Genomic DNA, 20,224 nt, shown 5'->3' with positions numbered 1-20,224 from the left:
TTGACTAGGACAATATACTTACCGAGGCACCATTCTTCAACCATCTAATTGTTGGCATAGGCTTGCCTGTAGCTACACAAGGCCAGTATAGGTCACTGCCTATATCCTTCTCTGTGTCATTGATATGTTCTACCCACTCAGGAGCGGCTGAAGAAAGAAAAACGTCACGCCTTGTAAGTATAGCAGATACGTATTTAATTAGCATTCCAATCTATTAATTCCACTGCTTTTTCAATGGTACTGCGGAAGCCACACAAAGTAATGATGATAACTCAGCAATGCACCAGCACAAGAAAGAATGAAGATGTTTTTGTCTCACTATGTAGACTCAGAATAACTCCAAACCATTTTTATGAGACGAAAATATGGAATTGAAATAATGTTTCATGAATGTCAAAAGATATATGCTGTTACTGCTTTCACTGACTTGTGGAAATTATTCAGTAATGCCAACAAAAATTGTGCAAAATCATCTATGTGCTGAAAGGGTCTCCAAGGAAAACATTCTGTTGGTCCAAAGAAGATATTTGAGAAATTAATATTGAAAATGTCCCAGCTTTTACTAAGCAAACAAACCTATTTAGTAGCTTTGCCTATAACAATCAGTAACAACCTTCCCACACCAGTTTTCAATTTATCTCACTAAAGTTCAAGCACTTAACTGAGGATCTTAACTCAGCAAATATTCTGTGAAGTTAATGAAAAGAGACAGAAATCTTCTGAACATAATTTATGTGTTACGTATGATCTTTTTATTTCACAGTTTTGTGGCATAAGTCTCAATCAATAAGTCAGGTTACCTGGCATCATTCCACTATGAGCAATAATTTTTTAGTTCCCTCATTTAACCAAACACATGAAGAGACAGGGACTGAAGGAATAAAGAACTTACCGTAGCTAATAAGAGAGATAGGACAGTTAGAGAAGACAAGTAAAATGAGGAAACAAGAAAGCATAACAAATCTAGAGGTCTCTTCTTCTTCCTGGCTGTTCTTTCACTTCAGTTACTCTAAATGTAATTAATTTCCATTATTTATAATACATTAATACTAACAGACATTGCTGTCAAGGTGTATATACAGCTATCATAACCACACAAATTGAACAGTTGTTCAATTAATACACAAATGACATGCCTGGCGTTCAGTGCATGAGTTTTCATTTTTCTCTATTAGCTTGAAAAACAGTGTGTCAGGATGATGCAATGACTCAGCACTGACTTCAAGTGTGAGAACACAGACACTTCCAATGTAAGTAAAAGCAACAGATCATGAAGAATAAAATTGTTCTACCTACCTTGTACATAAATTCTTGCTTGATGTTTATCTTTTCCTTTATAGTTTTCAGCTTCGCACTCATAAAGTCCTTCATCTTCATACTGAATATTGAAGATCTTAAGAACTGCACCAGACATGCTTATCTCAGCACTGGCTGGCATGGGTTCAAGGTATTTACTCCATCTGAGTTCAGGAACCGGACTTGAAAAGGTACAGGAAAGTACAAATCAGTGTGTTCAAGAACCGGCTGTTGAATTGCAGTCTACAAAAATGTGTTTGATGATGAAACATGTCTTTTCATTCCCTGGGATATGAAAGCAAACAGTGCTCTACAATAACTTTAAAACGTACTTACTTCCCAAGAGCAAAACACTCCAATGTCACATTTTGCCCCAGGAGAGCATACGTGTCCTTGAACTTCACCTTGATATCAGCAGGATATACTTTTGCACCTAACATGAAAAACAAGAGATTCTCAGAAGAGGCACAGCAGAAATGAATATAGCTATTAAAACTTCCACAGTTCAAGAAAACTGTTCTTAAAATTCCAGACAAAATTCTTCTTTATAGTGAATAGTAGCCTGGCCATCCATGAAGTCTGATTTAGCACTGAGCTTTTAACAGTATGGCAGAATTGTTTTACTCAGCAAGTAGTTATCTTTCTCTGAACAGTAATGCCTAATACTTTTGACAGCATAATGCTTTAACATAAACTAATTTACTTGCATTTGAAGTGTGATGATGTACTGTGTGAGTGGGTGGACAAAGTTTCCATTTTTCATTGATGCTTTTACTGGATGGAATATTTTGAATTGTTGTGAATTTAAGCTCAATATTACATTAGTAAGGGTATGAAGGAGCTAGAGCCAGCAAATCTATAGCTTAATGAGGGCACAGGGATGCAAATGTAATCAAATCTACCCACTGGTGATCCCCCTAGGACTCATCTTGCAGTTCTTGCAGATGAAGATCTAAGTGTGAGTATTGGCCATGGAAAATTTGGACAAACATCGCTGATTTGTAATTACCAAAATTCAATCACAGTTCTTCACAGTATTATGGGAAATTTAACAGACAAAAGAGACACTGAAATCCTGATGACCAGTTTATGAGACTCCAGTGACTGACAGTCTGAAGCGGCAAAAGAGAACTTGGTTACCATTTGGAGAACATGCAGTTTTCATGAAGAATGGCAGATAACAACCTAGTGACACAAAGCTGTAAAGGTGTCCTAGGGGACTGGCCATGAGACACAAAGCCCTTAGGTCACTGTTGGACAGGAAATTTCAACAGAGGAAAAGGATTTGTCATTTTCAAGGGGGATTTCATGGGAAAAATATTAATTTATTAATTATTAATTAATTAATTAATTAATTAAAATATTAATTAATTTATCAACTTTTACATAAAGTTTCTGCTTTACAATCATACCCCTTTGAACCAATGCCAGGACCAAAAAAGATATTAATGATTTTGGGATGAGTACAGGGGCTTATCACATAAAAGAGATGGGGACTTTGGGGATGAGAAGTGTGTTCTCAGTGGTATGAAAGGAAATTTGGGAATAAATCCAGGGAGATTTCCTTCACAGAGTTTTCATTGGGGATGGGAATGATTTGGACCTCCGTACATGGAAACTAAACAATGCTGTGCAGTAGCCATTATAACTTGCCATGTATTTCTCCTCACAGAGCTGACAGTTATGAATGAGCAAATTAAACTATGGTTAGAACATTGCATGTATATAGCACATAGTAACAATAAGTACTTACGATCGGACTGTGGAATAAGTGGAATAAATTTACTGAATACACTCTTTGTTATTGAAGGGCTGGACACAAAACACGAATAATTGCCCTTATCTGATGCTTCCACATTTGCAATGTAGAGATTGCCATTTGTCTGTGACACAAATCGTCGTTTGTCCAATGCAATGAATACCGGGAACTCATTTAGAAGCCAGCGGTAACTGAGATCGTCTGGAGGAAAATATTTTCTAGTCAATATTAAAAACCAATACTAGCATTTACTTAAGCCATGGAATACTGTCTGCATATAAATTACTTCACTCTGATTTCTAGCGTCCAGATCTTTTATTCAGGAAAGGCAGCTATATGAGAGAGAACACCCATGTCTCAATAGCCAGCTAATGTCTGTGTGCACAGAACACAGGGGCACTGCTGCTGTGTGCATGGCTGCCCGTTGGCACAGCCTTCCCGCAGGAACCAGAGTGTGGGGGCAGAAGATGGGCAGATGGATCTTGCCCTGACCCAGCTGAGAAGCCCTTGCCAGTGTTGCAACCAGAAATTTTAACTAGAAATACATCTCAGTTCTTCGGTTGCTTGTAATACTTGAGTATGAAAATTAAAACGTTACCCCATTTTACAAGACAAAAGAGATGCTAAGATCTAAATTCACCCCTCACATTGGAGATGCAGATGCCTGAGGTTATGGGCATAATCTCTGCAGAGATCTTCAGTAGTCAATGCCAAGAGAAAGGCAATTTCAGAGTGTAAATCACTTTACCATGATAATTTCTGTTGTGGTAGCTTCATTAGATGAAATGAAACTGGGCTCATTCCAAGGCCAGTCATGAGTCTGGGATGACAGTGGCACTGACGTGTACTCAGGTCTTTTGAACGGTAGGCCAAGCCTCCTCTCCATTACCCAGATTAGTTTAACTCATACTACTTGTACATCAAAAACTGTTTGCAAACTCAACAAGATCCTTTACATATGGTTGACTGCAAGCATACATTCAAAATGGAAACCTAAGCTAAATGGTGATTCTCAAGGTACATAAAAATTACTTTTTAAGTAAACTTAAAGGAAATTTATAGAAAGAAATGTTATTTTCTCTTGCACTCTTCAGCAGTTGAAAATGAAGCACTTTGAGCTGAATTACCTGGGTAGTGGTAAGGGGGCTCACACAGAAGCACTGCTCCAACACCTTCTCGCACTTTAACCTCATAGCGTTCCTCAGGTGGAAAGGGATCCAGATCTAGTTTAGAAAAAGACAGGAAGAATACTGTGTTTTTTTCACTAAAATAACTTTTTAATTATTATTATTCTCAGCTCTGTAAAGAGAAATATAGAAATACAACAATATCTAGCAGCTAGATAGATACCTGTGGAGCCATCATGCCAGTTTTGCTCATTTTAACTTTGTTATTATCAAGTGCAATGAATTTTTTACAATATTTTAGTCATCATAATGGTAAACGTCAGGAAAAAAAAATAAAAGTTTTGCAGGGTGTCACGGAGGCACTCCGAGGATAGTTTAAGGGACAACAGGGTCCAAAACAACTTTTATTAAACCAGTGAGAAACAGGGTTTTAGCACTCCAAAAGTGACTTAAATACAGGTTCGGATATCAGTTGAGGAAAATTATTAGGGGGCAGCAACTAATACAACAGGAGGTCCACAGAGTGCATGCACATGGCTTCACCCAAAACAATGCTGGAACCACCCCTGAGTCCCGGAGAAGTTCACACTTGCCTGAACACGGTGCGGGATTATTTTTAAAGAGATACACGTACTCATAGTGAGCACAGGAAGTGTACACTCGCAATTGTGCGAGGGTAAATTTATAATACACTCACAATCCTGCGAGGGTTAATTTACTTACACATGCAAATGTGCACGGAATATTACACGTGTTTATGTGGAAGCATGGGAAGAAAATACACTTGCGATTGTGCAAGGATTAATTTATACACGTGCTCATACTGAGCACAGAAAGTTACGTGTGCAAATGTGCACGGAAAGTACATGTGCTTGTATTAAGCACGGAAAGTAAGTGTGCAAATGTGCACGGAAAGTTACACGTGCTTATGTGGAAGCACGGGAGGAAAATACACCTGCGATTATGCGAGGATTAATTTTACACGTGCTCATACTGAGCATGGGAAGTTACACGTGCATATGGGCACGGAAAGTATAAATATACTCGCAATCCTGCGAGAAGTTTTACTCATACCCGTGTGGCAAGGCAAGCGGAGTCTCCATCCCGGGGAGGGGGGTCTTGGCGGCAGCATCTTGCTCGTGCTCCAAGAGACCCGTGACAATGGGCGGAGTCTCAACAAGAGTCCCGTGTTTATATTGGCTGATCAGATCTGACTGTAGGCATTCTAGAAGCTTCTCTGCACCCCCACACTGTTTGTGGGATGCCCCTGAAGCCTCCAAACATCCCCCACACTGGCCGCAGGTGCCCAGCAGCTCACTGGCACCTCGGCACTCCCTTCTCCTAATGGCCCTGGCCAGGGTGCTCTGAGGCCAAACAAGCTGTTAGCCTCAAGTAGCAGAGAAAGAGGGAGATGTGCCTGCTCCTTCCATACTGAAGGAGGGAGGGGGAGAGAGGGGGTTTGCATCCTGCCACACAGGGTGTATCCCTAAGAGTAGCAAGATGAGCTACATTTGAAGAAGGAATCCTGGAAAGACAAAGGAAAAGGATTTGCAGCTGGCTTCTCCAAAATGTGACTTTAAATATTTACTGTAACTTAAAAGTAGCTTCTCCAAAATGACCTGGCTGCTCTCCCTGACAATTTCAGCAGCTGGGACTGGTAAGCAGCTAGTTCAAATACATCTTTTGTGCCAGAAGTTTGGGACAGAAGTGGATCCGATCCCAGAACAAACCTTAGCTGTCCCTGTTCAGACCAACTTCCATGCAGCAGAGTGAAGAGACTACTGTAAAAGGATAAAGAACAAGTGCTTCACAGAGCAAATTCATATAATATGCAATAGTTTATTCCCATTCCATTTGTCAGCATGGACCTTACTACACAACTACTTTCTGTCTTCAAAATATTGACTGATCTCTCCTGCAAATTTGAACTTCCTTGTTCAGACCTTGTGGTCATGTTGTAAACTTGTAGCTATTATTGATTTCTGCTTTATTTGGAAATTTTTATTTGCAGAAACAGGAGAAAATAAAAATTACAATCATTAGCAACAAATATGTTAGTAATTTCATTCTGCTTTGCACAGATGATGTAGTGTTTGATGAAAGGAAAACCTAACTATGCTTTTAAGTTATTTTAGCTATTTTAAATTTACATTTTAAGTGTAGATATTTTGTCTACAGCATTCCTGAATAACCTTTGAAACTTTGGGACAGTCACCACAAATTTAGAGACATGGAATAGGACAGGCATTTTCTAGATGCAAAACATTATGTTAGTCCTGAAATAGAATGCCAGGTGCAGGAAAGTCATACAATTATTGAGATGTAGTTGTACACCTGCTTTGCACTTACGAAATGCTCTGTACTCTGATTGGGTCTTGATATCTTCTTTGCGTAAGCACTACTTGCTTATTATTCAATAATTATAAGAAGTGTGATTCCATAAACTCTTAATTGGAAGACTTGCATTTTTAGCTAGAATGAAAGAATTAGCATAATCACTGCACTCCTATACTCATAGAGTTAATATTTAGAGAGCATGGAAATTCCTCCTTGTCATTCTTTAAGCCTCCCTGCTATGAAATTTCTGTGTTTTACTATGCTTGAACTCTTTTCCAGCAAACAGAACAGTATATCACCCTCTGATTTTGCTCAGCACACACCAAAAAGCCATTAAATAATCCTGCGGGATGAAATTCCTTCCTTCAGGACTATGTGTGTAACATCTAAAAAGGATTTTAAGGGGTTTTAAAGCACCAGATCTAAAAAGATTCAGTTCTAACAAAGAAAATGTTCTCAGATCGATTAACAGACATGACGTTTATGACAGAATGTGGCTTTTCTGTAATTTTAGTAAATTTAACAGTAAGACAAAACTAAAATGTCTTGCTCTTGTACTATTCAAGACTTTTTTGAACTCTTCTAAATGGTTGTTGCCATTTTTCAATTTTAAGCACAAGCAAAGGATCAGAAACTTCCACTATAGATCAGACATTTTCTATAATACATAAATTTTAGCAACCCTGTATTCAGTTCTTCAGAAATAGTGATTGTGGAAGGAAATGTTTTTTTATAGGTGATCATAAAAACTAGAAGGGAAGAAATAAAACAGTGTAAAGAAGAATGACAGTACCGTATTTTAACAGGTATTTATCAGTTTCCAGCTATCTTTTCACTTCTATTCCTTGCCTCTTTGCCCTATTATCACATAAATATTTAAATATTATATATTAGGGTTCTGTTCAGTATAATTATCCAGTACACTAACTATTAACATTCAGCTCATGCAGTCTATGAGCTGGTAGGCAGGAAAACATGCCTCAGACTGTTTTGATTCTACTTTTTTTTCATCTATTATGTGTATTGGTTTCATTTTAAGTAGTTACATCTATTGTTGTAACTTTTATCCTACTGGTCATTCAGGACTGGCACCACTGATGACTGCTCTGGGTATAAATAAATACCCTGTAAACTGAATTTTCATGTCGTCTCCATTAGAAGGAAATAAAAACCCAGACTTCTGTTCATTCTAGAAAATACACTGGGTAAAATACAGACTAAGCCCCACTATGATGCCTCCCATCAGCTCATTATAGAGTCTGAATTTCCTTGACATATGTGGTTCCACAGTCTTACAATCACTAGCAGAAAGCAGAACTTCTCATATCATCGCTGATCTTTTACAGTAAGGAATGAATTCTGCTCATGGAGGCTGATGAAAGACGAGAGGGGCTCTAAGCACTTAATGTCAGGATTAAAGGGCACACAGAGCTTCATGAGCAGTCATTAGTAAGAGTGGATTACTTTTTGTGGCAATTCCTTTTTTGTGGATTCCATTTTTTTTCCTCTGATGAAAAAATATATCCAGGGAAAAAAGCACCTTAAGGCAAAATAAAATAAAAATCCCAAACTTTGTCTTCAGTCAGTAAAATCTTACATTACTCTTCACGTAGTAAGTCAGTTTTTTACAATGAGTATTGTCTGTCGACAGCACAGGTCTGTGCACACAGATGCATTCACAAAACTAGTTCATGAATGTCTGAACCTGACAGAAATGTCCCCAAGCTGGGTGTCCATCGTAGCCGAGGAGGGTGGGATCACACTTTACTCACTGGTGCCTTCCTCCTGCAGGCACACACTTCTGTTTGCAGGGCAGCAGCAACTCACCACCATAAGCCCTCACTTGCACCTTTCTGCTGTCACTATTTCCCCTCAGGTCCTACTACAATTTAAAAAGAGTCTGGACATTATTATCTCAGGTTCTGGCTCCATGAGTCTTTTCAATTAATAATTCAACAATAACTCACTGAGAAGGTTGTGATGTCAGCTGAATGCTAAAGAATACAAAATGCTTACCAAACTTATTTTGTGTTGATCTCTGCAGACTAAGGCACTTAAGATACTATTTTTATGGAGTGATAGAGCTACAGCACATGTTAGCAGAAGACAAAGCTGTGTAAAACACTGGGCTTTTCAAGCTAATTGCAACATTTCTACGTTTTTAAGTAAATATCAGCTTACATCCAAAACTCAGAGTGGCTTCATAGCTTCTGACAGTTCCAAAGATATTCGACACTACACAGACATATTTTCCAGCATCCCTTGATTTCTCTGGATTATTGATAACAAGTCTGCCTCCCACCATACTGTAGCGATCCTTTGTTAAATCGATATCCCAGTTGTTGAGTTTCCACCTATTAAAAAAAGAAAATCCAGATGTAAGATTTGGCCCCAAAAATAAACCTGGTAAGAAATATGATTTGAAAAATAACTCATAAGCTGTGATAATCTATGCAGGAAGTTATTAATATACTTCTATATACGATTTCATTTTTTTTCAGCAAGAGCCACAGATTTGAACTCCAAAGGTCTTTTAACATAACAGTCTCAGTCTGCTTCAGCTTTCTCAGACATGTGACACAGGCTAAAGCCTGATTGCTGGCCATGCTATACAGGATGCTTGGGATGGCCATGAGTGAGCTAGCTAGTGATCAAGCACTGGGATTACAAACATATCCTCAAGTAGTCATCTAAGGCCAAAGTGGCTAAGAAAATACTCCCTCTGTAACTTTAAAGCAGGAAGCAATTAAACTTTTAAGGCCTTTTTGCACACTTGCTGCAGGGGATGAAAATGCTTCATAAAGCCTAATGTGCCAGTGAAGCTTGTGCAAAACCAGTGGCACATCTAATTTAGGACTGACTTACTACAATTAAAAAACTGTTGGATGCTCCCACCTTAACTATTGTAAAACTCTGCAGCCAGTTTACTTTCTCTTCAGGGACTATGAGAGGAACTCAGTGGACCAGGTCTCTGCCTTACTGACTTGTACTGATTGCAACAGAGCTATAACACAAGGAGTGGGAATCCATTTGTATCTGTATTTGTATCTACTACTATGACCACAAGAGGGAGCGCATAACCTTCTTTGAAAGTGATCACACGTGCCGAGCACAAGTACTAAAGATGCAAATTAAATACGTTTAAAGATCATAAAATTCTTGCAGTGCAAATCGGTTTTTTTTGTCACAAGGTAAAAATATGCACTAGTGTTTGAAAATGAGAGCATATACCCTCTGTGTTCCTTCTTTAATGAAACATTGTAGCAAAATATACAGGCTACTCATTTGGAAGCTGAAATCGCAGTTGTCATAGAAAGAAACAATAACAAAGTGGTATTAAGAGAAATAAATTAAAAATAAAAATAAATAATGGTAGGATTTTCAAATGCAGCAAATAGTATTTAGCTTTTACAGGATTTTAGAGGTATCACTTCAGTCCTGTGAGATACAATACATGTCTCTATTATAAATCAATCCCCTGTTGAGAAATACCTAGAAATAACTGTCATGAGGAGAACTTAAGCTGCAATGAAAGAGATCAGAAAAACATTGCACAAAATGTGTAACTGTGAAGAGTAATAATTAAAAACTAGTTTCTTTTGAATTTACTAAAGACAAAACACAATCATTTTTCTCTGAATACAATATCAATTTATATTCATTCACAAAACAAGACCACTCTGCAGTATGAAAAATTGAACTTAGCAAAGATAGTGATGCAGTCTCCTTGCTTCAATCCTGCCTCTTAAAAGGCAGCTCCTTCATTCCACAAAATCTGTGTTTAGGATTAGAATCATAGAGTCACAGAATCATTTTGGTTGGAAAATACCCTCAAGATCATGGAGCCCAGCTGATCAACTTCATTGGGTAGTTCTCATCAGGTTCAGCTGATGAGTGTTTATCACACATGAAAATGCAGAGCAAGATGACTCATGACACCCAGTTTGACACACTGAATTGAAAAGAAGTTGTATCTCTTTAGAGTCGGGAATAAATACATACCTATATGTGTATATATATATTTTTTTTTTTTCTATAAACTGCCTAGGAGCTTGGAAAGGTGTATTAGTAAAATGTGTAGTTATCTATCTGTCTTCTCTTTTTCCAAGGCTGCTTTGAGTTTCTTCCAGCTGAGATGTAAAACTGCAGGAATACACATACAAAGATATCCACAGGTGAGTTAGGAACCATCCAAGAGGCTATACCCAAAGAGAGCCTACAGAAAGAGAAGGTGTTTGAAGAAACCTTAGAAATGCTAGAACCACCAAAAGACCTATGAAATCTCTAAAGATTGCAGAAAAGCTACAGAAAAGAAAAAAAAGTCACTGATAATCACCAGCATGTATTTGCATAAAGGTCATTTTGGGAGAAACATCAGAGTACTCTGAGGTCCATGATCTACATACAGGACTGGGGACTAAAGGACTCATATCTTGTCCACACACAAGTATGTTAACTTTCAAAGCAGTGTTGAAAGCTCCATGAATTACGGGAAAAAAATGGATCCCTAGAAACTGCATTAAGTATTTGAACTTTAGCAAGGGTGAAGGACCATAAAATACAGAAAGAAGAGTGGATGAATGCTTAACAAACAGTGAAAATAAGGAACTTCTAAAAGAAGTCTAAGAAGGTGAATGGTCAGAAAAAACTAAAGTGGCAGGAAGGACTTAACTGCCTTTGAAAGAGGAAAATTTTGGCTAATGACCTGGTAAAGGGCTAAGAAATGAAGACAATATTTTGAGGTAGACTAAAATAATGGCATCAGGAAATAAGGAACGTGGCCTTATTCTCTATTGCAATTATCATATCAGCTATCAGCACTAATTGTCAGATCTGTTCCTAAATAAAAGAGCTCTGGAGGTGCAAGGCAATTCTTCCAGGGTGACTTCACTAATTCAGATCTTGCAGAGCCCACGACAGATAAAGAAGAATGCTAAAATTCATGAAGAGCCTGTAATCACTCAGTAGATGGTATGTTTACACAGTCTTGTAGATAGGGTGGAGGAGTCTCTGGACAGACTGGAAGTGATGGGTAAGTAGATCAGAAGGGAACTGAATCTAAATGTATCTGATCTGTCCACACTTCCAGTTCTTCCCAAACATGGGGAGAGAGCAAACAAGTGCAAGAGCAAAATGCCATGTAGCAAAATTTCTAAAGACATGAGAGCCAGGGATAGTATTCAAAAGGGGTATTCTAGTTTCCCCTCAAATCCTTCAGTAACAGGAGGTACAGTATAGGTAAACAACCTGTAAGTGTATTTTAAAAAGGCAATGAAGACCAGTTAAGCTGTTTAGACCGAAGGATACCATAGTTGACCATAATATTGTAACAGATTTAAAAGAATGGCCAGCAGACTCAACTGCTTTTTCTGTCTTAGAAACCAGAGTTTAGGGAGACACACAAGTGAGTATTGGGGGCAGACAGTAGGATAATCTAATGAAATAGATCTCGTTTTCTGGCAAGAAATTGCATCTGTCTGTTAGTATGATGACAGTAGTTTTCTGCTGATTACTAAGTTCTAAATTAGTCATGGTCTCAACAGTGACAATTTTCAGTACATTCCTCTGTACATAATGAACAGATAATAGCCGACAAACTCATATGGATGCCTCGAAATCTCACAACAAAGCGTAACTGCCCTGCTAATAACAATACAATTATTGTGAAAGAGGTCATGTGTGAATCTCTAATAAAACTAGCTGAAACATTTTCCTAGAATGTTTTTTCCTGTCTTCAGTAGCATAGCTGACGCATTCATGAGCATCTCTCTACAATATGGTGGATGCAAAAGCAATATAGGATGTAGAATATCCAGGTTCAACAGCCAGTCCTGCTTTTTTCAGAGTAAAATAGGATAAAAAATCTGTTCTGAATTAAAAAGAACAAGGACTTGGACCTCAGTCATCCTTAGCCTAAGCTAGATAGTCTCTTAATTACTGCTTAATGGTCACTTTTTGTTTATTTGTTTTGCATCTGGATCAGTATTCCTTTCAAAAACTGAAAACATTTAACATACTACTTCCAACACTGTCTAGACATTCTGGCAGATTGAATCAAGGTTGATTTTTACTCAAAAATTGCAAATCTCCCCTCTTTTTCTTGCCTTGAAGAATTCGTATCGACCTATTAGGACAGTTTAATGCTGCAACCTGAAACACTCATTGAGTAAAATCCATATGACCTGAAAATCAAAACAAGAGAGTTACCTGTAAGTAGGAAAAGGAATTGCTCGAGCCCTGCAGTTCATTGAAACTTGTCCATCTGAAGATTCTTCTGGGTAGATGGTATCAATGGGTTGCTCCTCAAAAACAGGTCCATAACCTTTGTTTCCTTCCTCTGAAAAACAGTTTGAAATTAATAATTTTATAATTAGTGGGCAAACTGAAGAGGAACTTGCACCATACCTACTGCATTCAAAATGCAAAGGCTATATAGTGAGCCCTGCAAAATCAAGCATCAACAAAACCAGAGCAGTACAGTTAACAAAAGTGCTGGCCTTTCTTCACTGACCACATTCCTGCCCTCTGAGAACAAAAGTAATTTAAACTATGTTCCTGTAAAACTACCTTCTCTGCCTTCATAAATTATTTGGTGGAGATAATAATAAATTGAAGATATGCCCTTTAGGAATGCAGGGAGACCAACTTACTTCACAGAGGCCAACAAATTCTCATCAAACAGGTCCAGTCGCAAAATAACTATTCAAACATTAAGTGCTTCTTACCTTACAACCTAATCAACTCCAATTGCTTTATACATTTGGAAAGAATCTTTACTGAATCAGACAAAATAATGTTGGCCATTTATTTGTTTCCAGAACATATTTCTGTCCTTCCTTTCACACTTAGGTGTATGTATATGTTAACTCTCTCTCCTCAAAAATAAAATTTTTAAAAAGCCCCAATCAAAAATCCTTTAAGCTTTTAAAGTCAAGCACTTAAAGGTGAATAAATGTCAAACAGGCTGGACAACTATTTTTTTTAATCTTTACCCTCCATTTGCTGATGCTGTTGTAAAGGCTACAGGCTCTGCCCACCCCTTCTGTGTTCCCTTCTCGTTTATCTCCTCCAAGCGTACAAGGCTGCTCTTCGGGGTCTGTAAACTCAAGACTAGGAACAAAGGTGGAACGCTATGGGAAAGTTCCACTCAGCAAATCCAGGATGTAACCTTTTTCTGTGAAAACACCAAATGTCTCTTCTGAGATTCACCTAACAGTGTGGACAACTGTAAGCAAACTCATGGGAAAAGCAAAGTAAACGACTGCTACCAGGTTCACTTTCCATTCGAGTTCAGAGTCTTGCTTCAAATCCTAGAGATGCCAGAGATCTGGGAAATGACTGCAGGAATCTTGTAATACAAGGGAAACAAACACAGTTTTCCTAATAAGATATTTAGAGATGGCTCAACCTTTCTGGCTTAAAAGTTTCCAAAAGTAATGGTTAAGGATGGAAAAATCTTAACATCTTGCAATATTATCTGTGCTGCCGAAAAATCCGCTACAGGACTTGTAACACTACATTTAAAAAATCTTCACAGATCAAGAGATAAACTGGCAATGTAACAGCTGAATATCCTTAAATCAAATTAGAATTTTGTACTCATCCCCTTAAAATTTTTGCCTTTGGTTATAAAACATTTCAGACTAAATTAAGCAGGTTTTATAAAACCTAAAAGAGAAGAAAGCATCTATCTATATAAGTTAAGAATGCAAATAATATCCATGCCAAAATATCTTCTGCAGATATCTTTTTTATTGTTCCACATTCATAGACAGACACTAGCAGACAACTCATTACATATAAAAAGCAATCTCCCTTTCCAATTCAAGTTTGGGGAAAAAAAAATCACTGTTTCCTCTGGGGACAGGAGCAGGTCCAGAAGGCACTCTTATGCTGTGACACGTACGGTCAGGCAACTTCATTTTTTAAAAGCAATTCATGTAATGAGGAGTCTTTCAAAGAAGAAAAGAAGAGCAACTAGAAAGAAAGGCAGAGCTTTTGAAAAATGGTTTGCTTTCTTTGATAGTTTAAGGCACAACACTATGTAAAAATCTACATATTGCTAGATCAAAAGAAGAAGGAATTTCAGATTGAAAAGGCAAGAATTACGTATTTGCTCAGGGCCTGGAATGACTGAGCCACACATCTTAATGCACTTTTTGTGCAGTTCTTAAATATGAATACAGAATAACAAGGGGCTCTAGCAGCAGACAGCCATATCATATGCAGCTGACTCTTCCATCTCAGGTCTCAAATGATGCTACAGACCACTTCGGCATTTCATGGTATGCATTTTTAATGCTGCCAGCACTATTAATTGCACTGAGTGAATGTCTGTTTTTCACACCTATCAAATATGCTTTACAATGGCACTTCTGCTGCAATCTACTATGAAATAAGGCTTCAGATGTCTGGCTGAACAGAAAAAAAAGATGTGCAGACGGCATGTCAGGTGTGACAACCAATAAACCTCTCATTCTTGGTCACAAGCTGAGTGAGGACCAGTGATACGCAAACAGCATGGGGGAGAAAAGGGAAGAGAAAGGGTTTGTGGAAAGATCAGCAAGAAATGGTTACACGTCAAGTGAAGTACCAGATGTGTGTGACTCAGTTTGGAGGGTGAGGAAGGGCAAACTAGGAGTACAAGATCAGTTAATAGAAGTTTACTTACAAGAAAAAGGGGGGGAAGTAAAAGTAGGGAAAGGAAGAAGGAAACGGATGTGTTAGATAAACTGGATGAGAACAAAAGCACATTTCATCTGTTCTGGTCCTGCTTTACACAAGAAGATGGACTTAATGATATCTCAAACACTCTCACTGCCCTATTTCCTGGATACATTTCTTGTGATTTATATTTTTCATTGGAGAAAAAGCTATCATCTAATTCTGATTATTTGAAGCGCTCTTCAGTGAATTCTGCAAATGAGATTCAGGTTTTTCAACGGTGCTGAAATGTATTAGGCAGTCTTTGCCAAGTTCAAGAAAAACTCCACACAGCTGATGAGAACATGAATTCTGTAAAAGAACCAATGTTGCTGGGAGGTGTCCCTTTCACCCCTTCTCCAAGCGATACTGTCCAGCTGGGCAGTGCCTTTCTCCCTCTAGGCATCCCTGCTGCAGCTCTCATGTTTGTCTGACTTCTTAGGTAGCTGCAAAGGCTAAAGAGTGGAAATCTATTCACTTCCAGCTTTTTGGCTCAGATTTCTGCCAGTTTAGCGAGGTGAATCTGCGAACCATCTGAAACGATCTGAAAGAACCACTGCCAAGTAAGATAGATTTATCTGAAAGCCTAACCACTGCTGGCAGATGAGCTACCAAATTCTATTAGTACACCTTTATGTCCCTGCACAAGCCTGTGAGAGGTCATAATATAAAATATCCAACACATTCAAAGATATCAAAAGGATGTCTGAAAATAACAATCAGAAACCACCTGAGGCAGTCATTTTCAAGACATCTCAAGAAATGTCATCAGAAGGGGGAAAAGAAAGGCACAACTAAAAGCCTTATTCGGTGCATCCTAAATTTGTATATATTTAATTCAGGAAATATCTAACTTTTCCATATAAAACTATTTTTTTTAAATGAACCAGCTTTTCATTACTTACTTTTGCATGGTAAACAGTACTGTAGGAACACAGAGACAAAGGGGTTTTCCAGCCCATATACACTCCTGTTGTATTACATAGGTCTTAAAAAGAAAAATAAAAATCAACTCAGTAGCTGATCACCCTTGTATCAATCCTGCATGGATCTCCCTTCACCTCACTTCTTTCCATGTTCTAACCATTTTTCCACTCAAATGGTCTTGCAGCCTCTGTGTGCCCTGCTCCTGGTTTTCCCCCTCATGTCCATATCCAATTTGACAAGGAAATTACGCTTATCTATAACGGGAATGCAAAACTTTTCAATATAGCCTTCATATAGGTCAACTTACTTATGTCAGGTAAATTTGGCATCAATTTAACAACATAGAAGACAAATTCTGACTTGATTTTTGAAAGATGAACGACTTCAGCAAAGCTGCCATGGATGTCACTGTAACATTGGTAGGAAGAAGGGAAGGGACTGATTTATCAAAGCTAAATGCAGTTATTGTACATTAAAATACCCTAAATTAACCAAGTGACTTTCCAGCTTAGCTTACAGGTCTTTATTCAAAAATGCATTTGGGGAAACACTGTTTGTGACACTACAGGTTTTCTTTAACTGTCCTTTATAAGCACTTGCTGCAGATAGGAAAAGAGCTGACTATGGACGGAGAGAGTTTGGTCTCTTGGTCAGTTTGGGATTTGAGGATCGGGAGCCTGAGATGTGGAGAAGATACACGGTAAGAGCATCCCAAGGATGAAGCCTTAGACACTGTGGAAAAGGGAGGATGCAGTTGTTAGGTTATTTTGTAGGAATGGCAAAGTGATCTTGGGCTGCTTGGACATTATAGTGATGAAGAGAAATAGATATATCTAGGAGAAGGAGATGGCATAACTAGAAAACTGCTTGGGATACAACTGGGAAGGGAATCAGAGGAACCAAAACAGAGAAAAAGGAAAGTTTGTGTGTTATAAATGAGGTGCCAGAGAAATACCATCCAGTGTAGACATCATAATACAGGACTTGGCAGAAATGTGGAAGGGGTTAGGGGAAAAGTGAAGGAAATTCTCACCACCTAGGAAAGGGTGAGCAGTGCTCAGCTACACACTAACATACACACACAGAGCTCAGCTTCTTCGCTCCTCCTAAAACACTACTCTGAACAAATACTCTGTGTCCTAATACCTGAATGATCGCATAAATTGTTCAGAAAATACCTTTTCAGCTGCATTTTCTTGGTTTGACATTATCCCCATTGTGACAACATGTTTTTGTCAAATTTCTTATTATCTAGACTTTTCATGTCTGGGTCCCAGCCTGTCTGAGACATATGATGTAAGTACTCCTAATATGCAGGGAAACATGTCTTCCATTTTTTTCACTTTCGATTTTCCCTGATATATGAATTTTAGTCTTTTTAAACACAGGGAATTACTTACTTTTTTTTTTTAATTGTTAAAAATCACTTAAAAAGCGTGACTGATTACCTGCTGTTTCTCCTTATCTGATCTTGGTAGATCCTACGAGATCTACAATACCAAATCATCTCAAAAGGTGTCTTTTTGACTGATTCTAAAACCCCTCAATAAGGGCTGCTGCTTTATTCTGCTTTGGTGAGACCTCACCTGGAGTCCTGTGTACAGTTCTGGAGCCTTCAGCACAGGAAAGACATGAACCTGTTGGAGAGGGGCCAGAGGAGGCCACAAGAATGATCAGAGGGCTGGAACAGCTCTGCTGTGAGGACAGACTGAGAGAGTTGGGGTCGCTCAGCCTGGAGAACAGAAGGTTTTGGGGAGAACTTACTGAGGCCTTTCAGTACTTAAAGGAGGCAAAGACAGGAACAGACTTTTTAGCAGGGCCTGTTATGATAGGACAAGGGATAATGGTTTAAAACTAAAAGAGGGGCTATTCAGGCTAGATATAAGATTTTTTTACATTGAGGGTGGCGATCACTAGCACAGGTTGCCCAGAGAGGTGGTAGATGCCTCATCCCTGGAGACATTCAAGGCCAGGCTGGATGGGGCTCTGAGCAACCAGATCTGGTTGCAGACGTCCCTGCTCATTGCAGAGGAGTTGGACGAGATGACCTCTGAACGGTCCTTCCAATCCAAACCATTCTATGATTCTAAGACACATTAATTTATTTTAGCAAATCTTTTCCAGTGTCTAACAATAGTTACAATTAGAAGATTTTTAACATCTTCAACTTTTGGACCTTTTTGTCGAACTTTTTAATTTTGCTCAAAGTTCTCCTATTAGATATGAGTTCATTTTCTGGTGTTTTACCTGCCTCTTGGGTCTTTCCTCTTGTTAGTAAGAAATAATGAAGAAGAAATTGCACCAAGAGTATTTGCACACACACACTCATCTTGCTCTTCATATGCAATGGAAGTCCTTAAACATAATCTTTACATTCTACATAGTATTAAGCAACTATGCCAACCTGTTACTACCACAGACGATATAAAATCTTTATCTCAAAACATCAATTTCAGTGGATTAAGGTGCTGAGCAAATAATTCCTCTGTTGAAAGAGAGCAGGGTTAGTTTGCTCGTTTCAACACCAGTCATCCAAATCACTTTCAGACAAGTCAATTTATTTTATTATCAGCTAATTTAGTCTTTACATGCATCTAATTTTTTTTGAAAATCAATTTTACTCATAGATTAAGGATAATGTCATGAAGTAAAGCTGCTTGTAATTATGAAATTGCTGTGTGTGTGAACACAACCGGAAAGGGAAGTAAAAAATATGTAGTTTATTTAGTTAAAAATATGTAGTCTAGTTTTTTAGTTCATAGGAGAAAACAGCAGTTCTTGGGCTTATTTTTTTTCCAATATGGAAAATTAAATAAAATCTAATTGTTTACTTTCATCTTACTCATTCTCAGCTGCAGACTGCATGTACTGCATATGTTTTTAGGGGTTATTTTATATGTGTGACAAATCATGGAACATAAAATGCTTTAATAGGCTTTTCTTATAGATAAGAGACACCACTATCTCAGACTTGCAGCACTCCAGGATCTCAAACCATAATGAGATGACACAGAGGAGGTAAAGTTCAATAAATGAAGTGATAGCAAGAATAATAATTCCTTCTCTCTGTCTCTCTCTCTCTCTTTCTTTCTTTCTTGGTTACTCTATTGTGTACTATAAACTCAGAGTGAGACTCTTGACTTAAAGTGTGGGATTTATCTCATGTAATTTTAAAAATTACGGATTTTGTCCGAACTATTCATATGGGCTTTCATTATATGGGTCAGACAAGCATTTCCAGCCGGTAATTTGGGTATCCCATTCTCTCTTCATCAGCTACAGAGAAAGCTGAAACCTACAGCATATACTTAACCCTTAGATGGTAAAACAAAGTGTGATAAATCTTTCATAAGAGAATCTGGATTTACCTGACCGTAGCTGTGCAACATGAGCTGGAGCCTCTGGGCTGAGCCCACCAGCCGAAGGCTGCTCATGGCACTGAAGCCAGACCCCAACCCTCCCCCTAGAGCTGAACCTTTTGAGGCAGCTGTAGCACCAGCACTAAAAACGACAATGTACCTCCTGTTCCTTCTTAGCCAAAATTGAACATTCTCTAGTGGATGCCATAGAACTTGACACTTTTTTTCCATGAACCTTATAGAGAAACGTATTGAAATAGTGATTTTGTTGATATACAGCAGCATAATTTCCACGATGCCAGACAACTCATCAGTTCCTTTTGCAAACTTTCCAAACATTTTTTTGATGTAATACCTCTACATATTATTTACTGCCAGCACAGATACCATATTGAATCTATAAATGATAAATCTCAAAGTGTGAGTTTAATCTATTAAGTTTCTGGGATGAAACTACTGCCTCTTTAGGTATCTGTCTTCATGGGATTGTAAAGTCTGGGGAGCTTTTCTAAATCCATTGATGAAGCAGAATTTAGTGCTCAGATTAAATATGGCATTAGATATGACAAACGAGTATGTGTGAAGCTGGATGCAGCTTTATATTTTAAAACGGAGCCAAGAAAATGGTAACTCCAGGAACCTGGCTCACAGTGGCTGCAGGAGGACATCCCACCTGTGTGCAGTACTTCATTTAACCGAGTCAGACTCTTCACCAC

The 20,224-nt window shown here is 38.2% G+C and overlaps 1 protein-coding gene across 1 annotated transcript in view; it reads right to left on the bottom strand.

Moving 5' to 3' along the window:
• The window catches only part of CNTN1 (contactin 1), a gene marked incomplete at both ends in the record, with an annotated part of 143,184 nt that overhangs the window by 60,415 nt on the left and 62,545 nt on the right, over positions 1-20,224 (bottom strand). Inside the window, 7 exon segments of the mRNA XM_080363601.1 lie at positions 23-147; positions 1,297-1,478; positions 1,633-1,729; positions 3,050-3,256; positions 4,183-4,278; positions 8,701-8,873; positions 12,727-12,856. Coding sequence (XP_080219727.1) covers positions 23-147; positions 1,297-1,478; positions 1,633-1,729; positions 3,050-3,256; positions 4,183-4,278; positions 8,701-8,873; positions 12,727-12,856 — 1,010 coding nt within the window.

Source organism: Nesoenas mayeri (genome assembly GCF_963082525.1).
Source record: "Nesoenas mayeri genome assembly, chromosome: 1".
In the NCBI taxonomy this organism is placed as follows: Eukaryota; Metazoa; Chordata; class Aves; order Columbiformes; family Columbidae; genus Nesoenas; species Nesoenas mayeri.
This window is presented reverse-complemented; position numbering and strand designations above follow the sequence as displayed.